Below are 16,700 nucleotides of genomic sequence, written 5' to 3'. Positions count from 1 at the left end.
AAGCATACCTTTAATTTCAGATGACTTTTCAGAATATTGAGATAACACTATTTCTTGCCATTATATGACTTGTATCTGAGGGATGTTCCCCTCTACGGGCTACTTCTCTAATTGTCAGTTGTCCCTGAGTTATTGGGTGGAGACGAGGGGCGAGCACAGATCTCATAAGGCCTAATAGCAAAACATAGTATGGGCCCCAGTGTATATGCGTCAATCACTCCCAGGCAACACATGACATACGTAACACCCCAGAGTTCTGACAAGTTTATGTTGTTGTTTCTTATCAAGTGGAAGAAATTTTAATTAAATACAAGTTGCAATTTAAAAAAATCACCCTCGGCCTAACTCGCTTTATCCAATTTTTATGTCAGAAAAAGTGGAACATGTGCTTCAGAAAAGTGGCACTCATTCTAAGCACCATATTTCTCAATATATTTACAGCAAAAAACTGACAAACATACACTGATAAATCTCCATCTTCTCTTCTATTACAAAGCTAGCTGGCTACCTGCAGCCACCACTAGGGGGAGCCCAGTGAATAAGAATTAAATAAGTTATGCAGTGGTTTTATATTGATGACCTATCCTAAGGATAAGTCATCAATATCAGATTGGCGGGGGTCCAACTCCTGTCATCCCGCTGATCAGCTGTTTGACGAGCAGACGGCGCTTGATGAAAGCACTGCTTCCTGTTCATTACACTATGTATTGTCTCCTGTGGAGCAATATATATTGCTGCACAATCGCTTTACTATAACTACTAGCTGTAATAATCTCTTTGCATTGAGTTCCCCCTAGTGGCCGCTGTGTGAAAATGCAGAGTTTTCACATAGGGAAGAGAAGAACAAGTTCTGTGTGGGTGCCCCCCTCCCCCGAGCCCCATAAGAGTGGCGTTGTCTGCCTTTATTGCAGGTACGCCACTGGTGGAGACTAGTTGTAATAAAGTCTACCCATAGAATACACATGGAGACAGCAGATTCTGCTCCCTAACTCTCTCTCACTAATGTGTAATCAATCAGAAGCACCAAATTGGACATTATAGAGAATCACTGAACAGTATAGAGGTGAATAAAGCACTCGGAGTGAGATATACTGTAACTCTTAGTATTAGCTGATCTATCTGCTCAATCATGTCTTTGTCTCTCTGTCTGCTTCTTTCTTTCTGCACTTATCCTCCTGCCCTCACCATATACTTCTATGAAATCATGTAACCTGAACCTTAAGTGAGCCCCTCTTAGTGTCAACAGTTAGAATTAACAAGATAGATTCATCACAAAGTTCAGAGAGAAAGTCAGTTTTAGAAAAAGGGAGAGAAGGAAGAAAACGGCAGATAACTCAAGAACAAGACATTTGTCTCTAATAAGATGTATTAAAAAGTTTCTTATATTTACCTTATTGATTTATACGACGTTGTGTGAAATGACAGTGACAACTTAGCTTTCAGCAGCTATGGGCTGGTCCTACATTGGAGCATGATGTGAGTATATTGCATTGGAGTAAATGATTGAGAATGTATTATCTATTAGTAGTAGTTTAGTAGAATTTTTTTGGCATGGAAATTGTGTTGCCCTGAGTTGTAGGTTTATTTCTGATGGGCTGGAGACAAATACGATTTTTACTGTTCTAATATTACTATTCTGAGCACTATCAAAGTACTATTAGTACTAAAGCAAATAATAATAATAATGATCATCATTCCTAGTTGTAAAAATCGGAATATTTTTTCCTGCAGGAAATATTAGCAGAACCTGCACAGTGCATGGATGGACTGACACATATCCAGACATTTTTGATGCTTGTGGGCACAATGAAAATGTTACTCAAGTTAATAAGGTAGGTCCTGTCGCATTAATAATAAGTACAGAGTTTATACAATTAAACCTTTCCTTTTTCCATACAAATCTAAATCATTTCTGAAATCATACACTTCTATTAAAAAAATTGGTGGCCCATTTTGATCCTTAGCAATGGTCCTCTGCCTTCTGTTTACATAACTGTGGAGACTTGCTCAACACTGTGTTATGTAAACAGAAGACAGAGGAGCGTTACTAAGGCTCAAAATGGGCCACTTTAGAGCTATTTTTCTAATAGAAATGTACGAAAAAAAGAATGACGGTTATACTTTAAAGCATTCAGTATACAGTACAGACCAAAAGTTTGGACACACCTTCTCATTCAAAGAGTTTTCTTTATTTTCATGACTATGAAGGCATCAAAACTATGAATTAACACATGTGGAATTATATACATAACAAACAAGTGTGAAACAACTGAAAATATGTCATATTCTAGGTTCTTCAAAGTAGCCACCTTTTGCTTTGATTACTGCTTTGCACACTCTTGGCATTCTCTTAATGAGCTTCAAGAGGTAGTCCCCTGAAATGGTCTTCCAACAGTCTTGAAGGAGTTCCCAGAGATGCTTAGCACTTGTTGGCCCTTTTGCCTTCACTCTGCGGTCCAGCTCACCCCAAACCATCTCGATTGGGTTCAGGTCCGGTGACTGTGGAGGCCAGGTCATCTGGCGCAGCACCCCATCACTCTCCTTCATGGTCAAATAGTACTTACTTTCAAAGTTTTCCCAATTTTTCGGCTGACTGACTGACCTTCATTTCTTAAAGTAATGATGGCCACTCGTTTTTCTTTACTTAGCTGCTTTTTTCTTGCCATAATACAAATTCTAACAGTCTATTCAGTAGGACTATCAGCTGTGTATCCACCTGACTTCTCCTCAACGCCACTGATGGTCCCAACCGCATTAATAAGGCAAGAAATCCCACTTATTAAACCTGACAGGGCACACCTGTGAAGTGAAAACCATTTCAGGGGACTACCTCTTGAAGCTCATCAAGAGAATGCCAAGAGTGTGCAAAGCAGTAATCAAAGCAAAAGGTGGCTACTTTGAAGAACCTAGAATATGACATTTTCTGTTGTTTCACACTTGTTTGTTATGTATATAATTCCACATGTGTTAATTCATAGTTTTGATGCCTTCCGTGTGAATCTACAATTTTCATAGTCATGAAAATAAAGAAAACTCTTTGAATGAGAAGGTGTGTCCAAACTTTTGGTCTGTACTGTACGTATATGGGGTTTTCTTTAAGGTGCTATTACACTGCCCAATGTACAGGCAGTACCAGCGCCAGTGGCCATCAGCGCTTATTTGCACCAGCCTGATTACACTGGCCGATGCAAACTGAATGTGGAAGAAATTATTGGTATTGCTGTTTCTCCCTCATTCAGTTCTATTGATTATCAGTAGCACATCCCTGATTATAGAGGGAGATGTGTTGCCAATAATCAGGCATCTTCCATCCTGATGAAAGATGCCCATGAGCCGATGAATGAGCTTGTTCTCTTGTTTATGGGCTGATTGGCAGCACAATTATATGAGTCAATTATCACGGACGAGTGTTCCTATGAACACTTGTTCCCGATAATTTGACGATAATTGTGCGCCCTTTATGTCTGCCGTGAAATCTCATCTATACATGCAAATATTAGCTAGTAATACAAATTCCTTGTAATAGGTATTTCATTCATTAAAGTTGAAATGTGACACATCGGCACCACTGCTGTACAGTTGCACCCAGTTCATTGATGAGTCAGGGCTGTCCCTGGACATACAGAATGATTGGTGCAGAAACTCCCTCTCTGTAGCTGTATGATCATATCTTCTTCAGAAAACTACAATGTGGTAGTTGGTTTACTACACAGGAGCTGTGCTACCACTGGTGACCATGGTTCCTGCAAACAGCTGATAGTTGGGGGTGCCAGGAGTCAAAATGTGTTGTTTCGAAGATCAGGCAGTGGCAGCTTATCAGAGGCGCTTGCTGCATACTCAGGCCCTTCGAAGAGGCTACCGCATTTGTCAGTAGGGACAACTGCAGCATTAACTATGTCATCCGCGTGATATTTATCTTAGAGCAGACATTCACACTGATGCAACAAGGGGTGGCAGAAGAAGCTTAGGCATCTGATGATTACTAGATAGCCATGCATTTACACCCTTACTATCAAAAGGAGGCCAAATTGCTTTATTACCAGGACACACTGTGTAGGCAGCTTACCAGTGAGCAGACACCTGCCATCCATGTGTCTGAGACCCCTCTGCATCCCCTGCAGAGTCATCCACCTCCCACCATCTATGCTACCACAAGCAGCAGAAGCTGCTACACCAGCAGCCAGTTCAGGATCATGATGGAGAAATGTTTCCATGTGCCCCACCAGGCTGATGCAAATCAGCAAACAGAGTACTGGCTTAACACCCAGGTTCAGTCCTACATAGACTCTGGCCTTTTTCTGGTGCATAACATGTTCCCTTACCCCATGGACTTCTGGGCAGGCAGATTGGAATATTGGTCAAAACTGGTCAGCATGATCTTTCTGTTCTGCCTTGTCCAGTATCCAGTGTCATCTTAGAGAGGGATTTCATGGCAAGAGGCGTTGTGAAACCCAAAAGTGCAAAGTTGTCCTCTGCCAGTGTACAAAAGATCACTTTTTTCAAAATGAATGAGGTATGGATCCATGAGGATATTCACTGTCCTCCGGCTAGGGCCTATGAATAGGTTTGCCCTTGCTGATGGCACCCCATCATGACATTGCCGCTGTCTGCCTGCCTACCAACATGTTCCATACTCTATGACTGCAGCTGCAGCTGCTATCATGCCACTACCACTGTCTGAATGCTACCATCACATTCCAAACTAAATGCCTGCTGCCATCATGTCATTGCCCCTGTCTGTCTGCCTACCATCATGGTCTGTACCATATGTATGCCAATGCTGCTGCCACTGCCGCAGCATCTACTCACTGCTCCTAAATCCCCTTCTGCCACTTCCATTACCATTACTGCCACTACTATTACTGCTACACAGCTGGCACTACTGTTACTACTACTACCCCTAAACAGCCACACACATATCTATTGCCTTGTCTGTTCCATGCTGTGCTGCTACTACTACTGCTACTATTGTGGCTGCATGCCACTATTACTCTATCCTTTCCACATCTACACAGTACTGCTGCTGCCAAATTTTTCCAGGCTCGTTTAGAACAAGCTACTCTTTCTTCTGACGATTAACACTTGTGCGTGTATAGATAGGGGCAGACATTCTGCCCCCATTAAGGCATAATTTTTCTGTGCTTGTGCAGAACAAGCCCCTTTCTTCTTTTAACAATTAACTCTTGTGCAGGTATAAATACAGGCACATATTTTGCCCCATTAACACATAATTTTTGGATGTTTGTGCAGAAAAAAGCTACTCTTTCTTCTGACATTAACATGTGTGTGTAACTATAAACAGGGCCCCTGTTGAGGCATAATTTGTTATGCTTGGTTCCAGCAAGCCACTGTTTTTTCCCATAACACCGTGTGTTTAAATACCATCTGTCCCCAATAAGGGACAATTTTTAGAAGCTTTCTAATATGAAAAAGCATAACACATGTGACATGCTGTTTGCTAACATCACCAATAGGGATTCGAATAAAACTTAGTTTCAATACTGTACGAAGCGAGCGCTCCGTACAGTATTAGAATGTATTGGCTGCGATGAGCCGAAGTTATTACTTTGCGAAGTCTCCGAGACTTTGTATAATAACTTCAGAAATTGATTTATACTGTAAAAAAACATTTCCCGAACTCGGGTTCGGTTTCAAGGTACCACTTGGAACCGAACCCGAGTTCGGGAAATGTTTTTTTTACAGTATAAATCAACTTCTGAAGTTATTATGCGAAGTCTCGCGAGACTTTGCGAAGTAATAACTTCGACTCATCGGAGCCAATGCATTCTAATACTGTACCGAGCGCTCGCTCCGTACAGTATTGAAACTAAGTTTTATGCGAATCGACTTTGGATGTTTCATCCGAAGTCGATTCGTTCATCCCTAATCACCAACCATGCATTTACCCATAGCCATATACTGTATGTCAGTGTCACTCTGACATTATTTGCTATTGCTGTAATTGCATTCAAAAGAGTAAAAGAGTGGGGTGGGGTGTAGAGAAAGAGCAAACATTTATAAAAATTAACAAAAAGAGATAACATCCTTTTATAAAATAAAATCCTGGGAGACTAGAGAATGTTATGTACCAATTTTCAGGGCAGTTGGAGCAACTTCAATTCATGACAAATCAATTTGGGTATGAATCAAACTTTTTTGAAAAATTCACAAATTCGGACACAAAGTGAATTTCAAGACGATGGGTCATCTCTGATTTAATATTCTTAATTTGTGCTTCCTTTTTTTTGAGAAGCTGGTTTCAGTTTAGTTTGGCACATGTATGCATATAAATGTGGTGCATCTGAACAAGCCCTACTCTGTCCCAGAATGCTGTCATACATGGAAGCCTCAGTTTAGGCCAAATATGAAATATTTTATATTTATATTTATATATTTATTTGCAGAAAACTAAATTAGCACTCTCCTAAATGTGTCTATTTGTAACACTTTGCTCAACCTTGCTTATTTTCTAAATGAAAACACAAAAGTGTTGAACGTCTGTTCTGTTCTTTTTGATGGAAATACTGTAAGTAGTAAAGCCATGCACTAAAAAATGAAGCATTGTACCAAAGTTTGTTGGGCCCACCTAAAGAAATGATTCTGAAGGCCCAACCTCTCATATATGCTGGCGGGGCATGCGCATGTCCACTTACATATAAAGAACTTTTGTTTTGATGGCTCATACAGGACGTCTCATCAGTAAGTTTTAATAGGATATCTGGTTTTAGGTGAATACAGACTACAAAAGACTCGAAACGTATGTGGAGCACTTTTATGAAAGAGCTGGTTTGTTGAGAGTGAGGCATTCATAATAGGGCGCGTTACTAGGAATACATTCAATGGTGTACCTTCAACGAGCCCAGGAGGAGAGGAGAGGTGGATGGAAGTGATTGTGGCAGTAATTTACAGTGCCAATCCTCACACAGATGTTGTCCTAGGGTCATGCAGTGGTAGGAGGGTGCACTTTTTCTTCCCTCGGGGCAAACCATGATGTCAGGGCTCCTGCCAGATGGTTGTTGGGGTGTCCTTGGTGTTATATGTTTGGTATGGGTGCAAGACAGGAGATGTAGATGCTGTGACCATTGAATGGTGCTAGAGTCAGTAACCAGGCCGATTGTAGAAAATAAATAAGACTCTGTTTACTAAAATGCAAAATGGGAGTTGTAGTATATCCAACTGTATCAAACAGTTCCAAATAATTCACAGTGCAAATCTTCTCAGATAAGGATGTATGAATATAAGCAAGGTTAAGGGTTTTAGTCTCTATCTTTCCAAAGTCTTTTTTCTCTCAACAGAATCTAAGGCTGGCAATAAAGCTCTTGCAAACTTGTCTGTAATTCCCAGCTGAAGAGTACAGGATTAAGATACAGCTGGCTAAACCATGTCAAAGTGTGGAAGGGTGTCTTGTTAACGTCCCTCTCACTGCAGTAAAGTCTTTATCAGCCTTAAACAAAAAAACCTTACCAACTGACTCCAGTGTTCGGCCTTGCAGATTATAGACCTTCTTCATTCTTCCTTCCTCTCTGGAGTGGTGGACATCGCTTTCTCTCTGTGGATCTCTCAGAGATAGTAACTCTCTGGGATGTAGACCTAGTCCTCTGAGGAGTGAGCACATGTATCTTCTCTCACTTCCTCATCTAAGACACTACTGCCTGAAATAGGGGCGGACCTAAGTCTAACTCCTAGCTTCCTATATGCAATTATGGCAAGAGAGAAATGGGGAGAGGCGCTCATAGGGTGGTAAGCAATGATAGTTTAGTTTTGCGAAATGGATGGAGTATGCTCACCTTTTGGTGTTGTGCGTGTGTGAGCACAACGTCCGTAAGGGCAGATACACAGGGAGAAGGGGGTCGGTGCTGCCAGTACCCGTTCGGTCCTTTTGGATGGAGTTGCCAAAAACTCCTAAGGACTGTGGAGGAAGTGGTGGATGGTTTGTGTGCTAGCACATGGTGGGGTACTTCTTTGGCGCACAAAAACGACCTTAATTCGCGGGCTTTTGGTGTAATAGTTGTTTATTGTGGTCCATTGCACAATAAACAGCTATTACACCAAAAGCCCCGAATTAAGGTTGTTTTTGTGCGCCAAAGAAGTACCCTACCATGTGCTAGCACACAAACCATCCACAGCTTCCTACATGGGCAGGATTGTTAACCCCAACTGATCTATACAGAGAGTTATACTAGGTATGCAATACATCAAATAGCATGAAATAACATTACATAATGAAACAACTTTGCAAGTACTCTGTTCTGGGCTACTGTGTATCGACAACTCTTCATCTTATACCCATAACAATTATGACCATGACTTGTAGACATTAGGAAACATTGGTCTTTTCTTGGTAAGCTGGTGGTAGGCCCCTTTTCCTAGCGCAGCTGCATATATGCCATATGCACCCCTAAGGTTAATAGTCCCAAAATCATCTGCAAACAAGATTGTCTTCTGCTAGACCTTTTGTGCCCTGTTGTTTTACTATGGGCCTATTTTCTAAGTGATTGGGCCCACCAAAGGATTTCTCTGGTGCTCTGATGTGTCAGTCCAACAATAAAAAAAAAGCAACAAAAAATGCATAAAACTGGAAAACACTGGTGCAACTACAAACAAAATGTAAAAAACTATTTTCCATGCATACATCAATAATAGATAGGACTTGGTGATCATACATAAATGACATCAGAGATTTGCTAATACCATTTGCTTTCTTCTTTGCACTTGACCTTGTGATTCAGTATAATATTTTAAATTGCAAATGTATCTTTATATTCAGAAATAGGATGTAGCGCGCAGTATGTAATGTAGAAACTGAATCACTTAATAGGAATAAATGATGTAGTGTATCAATCAAGCAATCACGTGTAATGAGAGACTCAATTTAGAAAACGAAATCTAATAATCTGGTTAAGGATGCAATATAAATATTCTGGAGGAGGAAGTTAACCAATGACTTCAGGAATAGAGTTGGAGGGGGAAGTTTGCATTCGTGAAGAAGCATATTGGTTCTGCATAATCAGATATACAGTATGTATTTAATCGGTTATGAGGTCAAGCTGCTTCACTAATCCCACTGTGTATTTTTATCTTGAAGAAACTACATTGAGGTTAACAGATAGGTTGCTTCTCATAATTTACTGCCAGTTTATAAGGACATTTCAATAAACGAGATTCACTGGATAGTTATTATCAATGTTTTTTTCTGTTTTTTTTTTTGCAACCCGGCTAATCCTTTGATTCTTCAGATTGTACTCACTTGGCATATCCAGCCTTAAAGGGGTTGGCCACTTTCTGGCTACTGTTGAACAATGTATCTGTAAGATGATTATATGACACTTACTAATATAGCCTTTGTTAATTTTATGTGCCGTTCAGTGGCATGCCTAGGGTGTTTGGCACCCCCCCCCCCCCCCCCCAATACTTGACCACATACCTCTTACATCCAGGGACATCTCCTGTCATGTAGACATTCTTTTTCCTCTTCTCCTCCGTTAGACCGCCATGGCAAATTCTTTCAGCCGCATCTCGTCTCTACAGAGTTTGTAATACAGACACGTTATATTTCTCAGTTTTTCCATCAACCTCCCCATCCTGGTGTCCCTACAGTGTCATCCTGCTGCCACCCCCAATACTGTGCCCATTGTGGCCTCCCAATGCCCCAGGTACTATACTGCTGAAAAAATAGTGACCCCAGTAGACATAATTGGGGTCATTTATCAAACTGGTGCAAAGTAGAACTGGATTTCCAAAAGAACTGTCAAATATGAAAGGTGGAATCTGATTGGCTGCTATGGGCAACTAAGCCAGTTCTACTTTACACCAGTTTGATAAATTATCCCAAATGTCCCTACAGTGTCTACAGCAGCTCTAATGTCCCCTAGAGTGCCCCCAGTAATAATAACACCCTATATTGTGCTCCAGGCAATAATCCCTGTATAGTGTCCCCAGAAATAATAGACTGGCCCCTACAGTGCCTCCCCAATAGCAACCCCCCCCCCCACGCTGCCCCATAAAGTAATTTCCCACACACTGCACACCATAGTAATCCCCCCATAGTAATTTGCCCCCCCACACAGTAATTTCCCCCACACTGCCCCCACACAGTAATTTCCCCCACACTGCCCCCACACAGTAATTTCCCCCACACTGCCCCATACAGTAATTTCCCCCACACTGCCCCCATACAGTAATTTCCCCCACACTGCCCCATACAGTAATTTCCCCCACACTGCCCCACACAGTAGATTCCCCCTCAACTGCCCCATACAGTAATTTCCTCCAAACTGCCCCATACAGTAATTCCCCCATTCAGTAATTTCCCGCCCACTGTGCCCCGCACAGTTATTTCCCACACACTGCCCCCACAGAGTAGTTCCCCCCACACTGCCCCCACACAGTAATTTCCCCCACATTGCCCCCACATTTCCCCCACACAGTAATTTCCCCCACACAGTAGTTTCCCCCACACTGTCATTTCCCCCACACTGCCCCCACACAGTAGCTTCCCCCACACTGCCCCCTCACAGAAATTTCCCCCACCGATGCATTCCCCCACCGATGCATTCCACCCGTGTTCGGGTTTGGCTTGAAGAAGAGGTGGCAACCCTAATTGTGGCTGGTTGGATGGCTGCAGTTCTGCACTTCTATGTTGCTGGCCTAGTGGTTGTTTGGTGATGAGGGTGTCCTTACCTGTGCCTGCGCCGCGAACCGGTCCGAAACAAATGCGGTCAGCGGGAGCAGGCAGATCCGAGAACAGCCAGATGAAGGCACCCGGCGGCTGTTCTCGGAACTGCCTGCTCCCGATGACCGCATTTGTTTCAGACCTGCTCGCGGCGCAGGCACAGGTAAGGGCTTACCTGTGCCTCGCCAGACTTGCGAGTTAAGATGGCAGCCCGTATGTGTTCGCGGGTGAACAATGCGAACTGGCCATCACTGTTGGAGAGTTTAGTTCAGGTGTAATGTATTTTAATGGAGGAGACTAAGTGATTTGCCTGGTCAGATGACCCTCCATCAGTAGCCATTTTATGGACAGGACTGCTGTGTGGACAGCACAAAAACTTGGCCAACAAGAGAGAATACCTTATGAAATATAGAAAATGGTGCAGAATCAACAAAGACCATATTAGTAAGCGCCATATAATCATCTTACAAATACATTGATCAACAGTAGCCAGAAAGTGGCCAACCCCTTTAAAGGAACTATACACAGAAATCTTCTGATGTATCAGTCAATAAACTGCTGTGTTGCCTCTATTGTCACCATGGTGGTTCAGGCTTGCCGCTGTCCTGCTTTCCTGTGCAGACACGGACGTCTCTGTACTCTCCCTGTGTGTATTGGGACTAGTGCTCAGTGAACTTCCTTTCAGCACTGTGAGAGTTAATCCCTTCCTATTTATCCCTATGCAGCTGCTGAATAAGGTGATCAGCCTTCCTATTTAGCAGAGCTGTGGTATCACTTCCTTGCCTGAGCTTTGAGGTTTTCTAGCTAGCGAAGATGTAATCTCTCGTTTGACTACGTATGGACTGTAGCTTGCCTGTCTACCAATTCTGCTCCTTGCCGACTGCTCTGACCTTGGAACTGCTGCTTGTACTACACACCTACTCAGCCTGCCCCTATAGTGGGCCCCCATGGAACCTGGTGTAGAGGATAGGAGTGGCAGTGGCTCTGATATAGTGTTGTAGTGTCAGTGTCCTACCTCAGGCCAGCACTGAAGAATGGGGCCACAGTTGAACGTAACAAATGCCTTTTTACTTTAAGTGCAGTGTAGAACTTGGAAATACATACATTAGCAGCAGGCTTTAGTGTAATTCTTCTCTGGCACCAGCCGATGATGTATTTTGGCTAGGGTTGCCACCAATACGACAATGACCCGGACAATCCGGGTTTGCAATCCTGTGCCCGGGTACAAGCCTTTCTCAGACAGGCGGCCGATGAGGTGTCAGCAGCGGGGACGATCAGCTGTCACTGCGGGTGATTTTCTGCTTGGCCCGTTCCACTGTCCTCTCTGATATCCTGTCTGCTTGGTCCGTTCCTCAGTTACAGCTTGCGCTCCACGGTCGGTGCTTTATGAGCTGCTTCCTCATTCCTCCACTATCTGGACAGGACCCCTCTTGTTCCCTCTCTGCCTAACTCTGACTATAGATTCATGAATTACACTAGACTTCCCCCTCCTGGCAGGAAGTTGGACCAGCCCACTCTACCAGGATATACCACATACATTTCTTAGAAATCAGAGGCGTTTTGATTTGAATTCCATGTTGCCTGGGAGTGTCTGACGCACACGTACTATTGAAACTGGGTGAGACAGGGGGGCCAAGTTTTGCTATGAGATCTGTGTACGCCCCTTTTCCTGTACCAAACAGGTGGGAATGTTCATGGGCTTCTGGCACTGGAAATGTACATCGTGCAGTAAACTGGAAAAAGTATAAGATAAATTATATACTTTCACACAGGTGTCCCGGATTTGCTCCGGATGCGTCGTGTGTGCATTGCGGGAAAACCGTGCGAGTAGGCACGCAATTGCAGTCAGTTTTGACTGCGATTGCGTTCCGATGTCCAGTTTTTTCCGCGCGAGTGCAATGCGTTTTGCACGCGCGTGAGAAAAAACTGAATGTGGTACCTAGACCCGAACCCGGACTTCTTCACTGAAGTTCGGGTTTGGGTTAGGTGTTCTATTCATTTTATTATTTTCCCTTATAACATGGTTATAAAGGAAAATAATAGCATTCTTAATACAGAATGCTTACTAAAATGTGGATTGAGGGGTTAAAAAAGAAAAAAATTAACTTACCTTATCCAATTGGTCGCGCAGCCGGCATCGTCTTCTTGCTTCTTCTTTCAGGACCTGCAAAAGGACCTTTGATGACGAAATCTTCTATCTTCATTCAGCAGGATCTGCGCTGACGTATTCGTGTGAAAAACGTAGAATATAGAACATGCTGCGATTTTTACACAACGCACAAGTGATGCGTGAAAATCACCGCTCATCTGAACAGCCCCATTGAAGTGAATAGTTCTAGATTCAGTGCACCCGCGTGGAATTCTCGCCCGTGTGAAAGGGGCCTAAGGCTGAGGATCCTACACACAACAAATGGAATATATGAGATATTCAATACTAATAAGAAGATCTTACTCAAAATTAATACTGTGTCACAGGTGTCCGCTGTGTGGGACAGCAGGAACCCGGCGGCTATGGCTTCTGCTTCCCTCCACAGCATGTGCCATCTTTAGGGTCGATTCACACGTCCATAGTGCAAATTGCGGATCCGCAATACACCCGGCCGGTATAGAACTGCCTATTCTTGTCCGCAAGAGGAGCCGCGGACCGGAAGTTCAGGGCCGCACTCCGAAAATGCAGATGCGGACAGCACACTGTGTGCTGTCCGCATACATTCCTGCCCCATAGAGAATGAATGGGTCCGCACCCGTTCCGGATAATTGCGAAACGGGTGCGGACACCTTCTACGGATGTGTGAATGGACCCTTAAAGTGTGGACATTCACCTTACATGTACAGTGGATGCTCTGAAGGGTTTATCCAAATTTGGTGCCTATATTTCTTGGGCATAAATAAAATATTTTCATTCAGCCATGAATAGAATGACAAATTAGTTTAAAAGCTCCACATATTTTACTGGATATCAGTCCAAATAATTGACATAAATGTTCTGTTAACCCTTTTAAGACAGAGCATCATGATGTGCTGCCAATGTCACCCCACCCTGGGCAATTAGAACATGAAGCATCATGATAGGGCTCCTCAAGCCCTGTGGTCCTTGGAGTCTGACCAGGTATGCCTAATAACTTCTCTTCATCTCCGGTAGTAATTTTAAGCTCTGACAGACAATTGATAATATGAATAGGCCAGTAACGTATAGATGATGTGAAGCCAGTACAGGCAACTAATTACTTAGTTTACTTTCCAAATACCTTTCAAGACTGAACGTGAAAATGTATTTATGACTTGTTACTTCATTTTTCCCTAAACAATAATGTTACTGGAGTAACTGTGAATAACACAGCGCCTGGAGGAGTCCGCCAGCCGCGATCATGGAGAGGGAAGAATGGGAAAGGGTGACTCAGTCACTGCTATATTTGGAATGCAAGAAATTTTCGAATGGAAGACAAGTCACCGTTAAAATGGAACTACTATACAAAGCCTGTTTATAAATGAAAGGCACCACTTAACCTAAATACACAATTTACCGCAAGATGACAACAACCATTTCTTTCAACCCGCTAACCTCATACACTTGCTCACTCGGGTGCTTGGTTTCTCAATAGAGACAGGAGAATAAACTACTGTCCGACACCTCTGGTAATGGCATATCTCCCTTAAAGGGGTTGTAGGAGTTAAAAAGAAAATTAAAATCAGGCAGCAACTGTAAATGTGATAAAATAACAACAGAAGCGATACTTACCACTTTTCTCTCCAGCTGCGTCCAGGGTTGCAATCGAGGCCTCCCTGCCGGTGTTTGTTTTCCTGGCAGCAGTGGTGAAGCTCCATGCACACCACTTCAGCAGTGACATCCCGTATACTCCTGGGGCCAGTGACTTGCTACACGGTGACCTGTGTGTTTGGAAGCAGGGGCGTACACAGAATCCACAGGGCCCCAAAACGAAACTTACTATGAACCCACCAGTACGTGTGCATACAACACTCCAAATTTCTGTTGAATTCACGCTTTTTTATTGGAAGAAATTTTTAATGTAAAAATCTCTCTCTTTATCCAACTTCCAAGGCTACTTTCACACTTGCGGCAGCAGGGTCCGGCATGCTATTGCGGTGGGGGAACAGCCTGCCGGATCCGTGCTAACGCTAGCTCACCGTGCCGCCGGAAGTCTGATCCGGCCCCATTCACTATAATGGGGGCGGGCCGGAAGTCCGTCCGCAGCACGGCAAACATGCCAAGAGTTGGCCGGACAAACTAGTGAACGGGCCCGGAGCGGACTTCTGGCGGTGCGGTGGGCTAGCGTTAGCACGGATCCGGCAGGCTGTTCCCCCACCAGAACAGCATGCCGGACCCTGTTACCGCAAGTGTGAAAGTAGCCTAAGTCAGAAAAAAAGATGGCGCCAGTTCTGTACACCATATTTCTCAATATATTTACACCAGACAGCTGCCATAAGTACATTAATAAATCTCCTGCTTTCCTTCATGCAGTGTATCAGAGAACGATCTGCTTGCAGCCACCTCTAGGGGCCTCAGTGCACAGGAATCCATACAGTTATCATTGACTTGAATGGAAGCTGTAAATAATCTCTTTGCAATGTTCTCCCCTTGTGTCAGGAACAGAAGAGGCACTTTAGCACTAGGCCCCTCTCCCCATGGAGCCCGTAGCGGTAGTGTGGTCTGCCTCTATGGTAATGATCAAACTAGCTGGAAGATGACTTTATCGGTGCAGGGCCTGAGCATAATGCTGGAAGCGACAGGAGAGAAAAGTGGTAAGTATTGCTTCTTTTGTTATTTTATCACAATTACAACTGCTGCTCACGGCTTTCTTTATGTCAAACAACCCCTATAAAGAGGGCCTGCCACCTCTCCTGACATGGTTGTTTTAGTAACTACTTACATTCTCCAGGTAATAACTGGAACATCTATACTTATTACTCTGTATTGCACCATTCCTCTATTATTCCTTCTAGATGTCTATGAATGTATTGCCAGTAGTCTGCAATGAAAGTCCAGGAGGGTATTACTAGTTAGGAGTGTGTCCCTGTACAGTCTGACACTATCCAATCAGTACTGATAGTTTTAGACTGTGCAGTGACACCTCCCAAACTGGTAACATCCATCTGGACCTTTACTGCAAACTGCTAGCAATTCATTTATAACTTCTAGAAGGAATAATACATGAATGGTACAACATAGAGTCATAATTTGCAGCTCTGGGGTCCCAGATTCATATCTTAATATGGACAACATCTGCATGAAGTTTGTATGGACTCCTGTTTTCTCCCACGCTCCAAAGTCATACTGTACTGATGGGGAACTTAGATTATGAGCTCCACAGGGATAATAAGTAATAACAATGTCTGTAAAATGCTGCGGAATATGTCAGTGCTATATAAGCAAGAGAAATAAATAAGAATAGATGCTCCAGAGTTGTTGTTTCATGGTCAGCTCCTCTTTAACCACCTCCGGACCGCCTAACGCAGGATCGCGTTCCGGAGGTGGCAGCGCTGCGCACAGTCACGCATATACGCGTCATCTCGCGAGACGCGAGATTTCCTGTGAACGCGCGCACACAGGCGCGCGCGCTCACAGGAACGGAAGGTAAGAGAGTTGATCTCCAGCCTGCCAGCGGCGATCGTTCGCTGGCAGGCTGGAGATGTGTTTTTTTTAACCCCTAACAGGTATATTAGACGCTGTTTTGATAACAGCGTCTAATATACCTGCTACCTGGTCCTCTGGTGGTCCCCTTTGTTTGGATCGACCACCAGAGGACACAGGTAGCTCAGTAAAGTAGCACCAAGCACCACTACACTACACTACACCCCCCCCCCCATCACTTATTAACCCCTTATTAGCCCCTGATCACCCCTAATCACCCCTGATCACCCCATATAGACTCCCTGATCACCCCCCTGTCATTGATTACCCCCCTGTCATTGATCAACCCCCTGTAAAGCTCCATTCAGACGTCCGCATGATTTTTACGGATCCACTGATAGATGGATCGGATCCGCAAAACGCATCCGGACGTCTGAA

At 43.7% G+C, this 16,700-nt stretch overlaps 1 protein-coding gene across 1 annotated transcript in view; it reads left to right on the top strand.

The window, feature by feature from the left end:
• The window catches only part of VIPR2 (vasoactive intestinal peptide receptor 2), a 237,222-nt gene that overhangs the window by 112,147 nt on the left and 108,375 nt on the right, over window positions 1-16,700 (top strand). The window contains exon 4 of the mRNA XM_040434201.1: window positions 1,732-1,832. Within this exon, the coding sequence (XP_040290135.1) occupies window positions 1,732-1,832 (101 nt within the window). The remainder of the gene's footprint in view (window positions 1-1,731; window positions 1,833-16,700) is intronic.

The sequence above is a fragment of the Bufo bufo genome, chromosome 5, assembly GCF_905171765.1.
Source record: "Bufo bufo chromosome 5, aBufBuf1.1, whole genome shotgun sequence".
Classification (NCBI taxonomy): Eukaryota; Metazoa; Chordata; class Amphibia; order Anura; family Bufonidae; genus Bufo; species Bufo bufo.
This window is presented reverse-complemented; position numbering and strand designations above follow the sequence as displayed.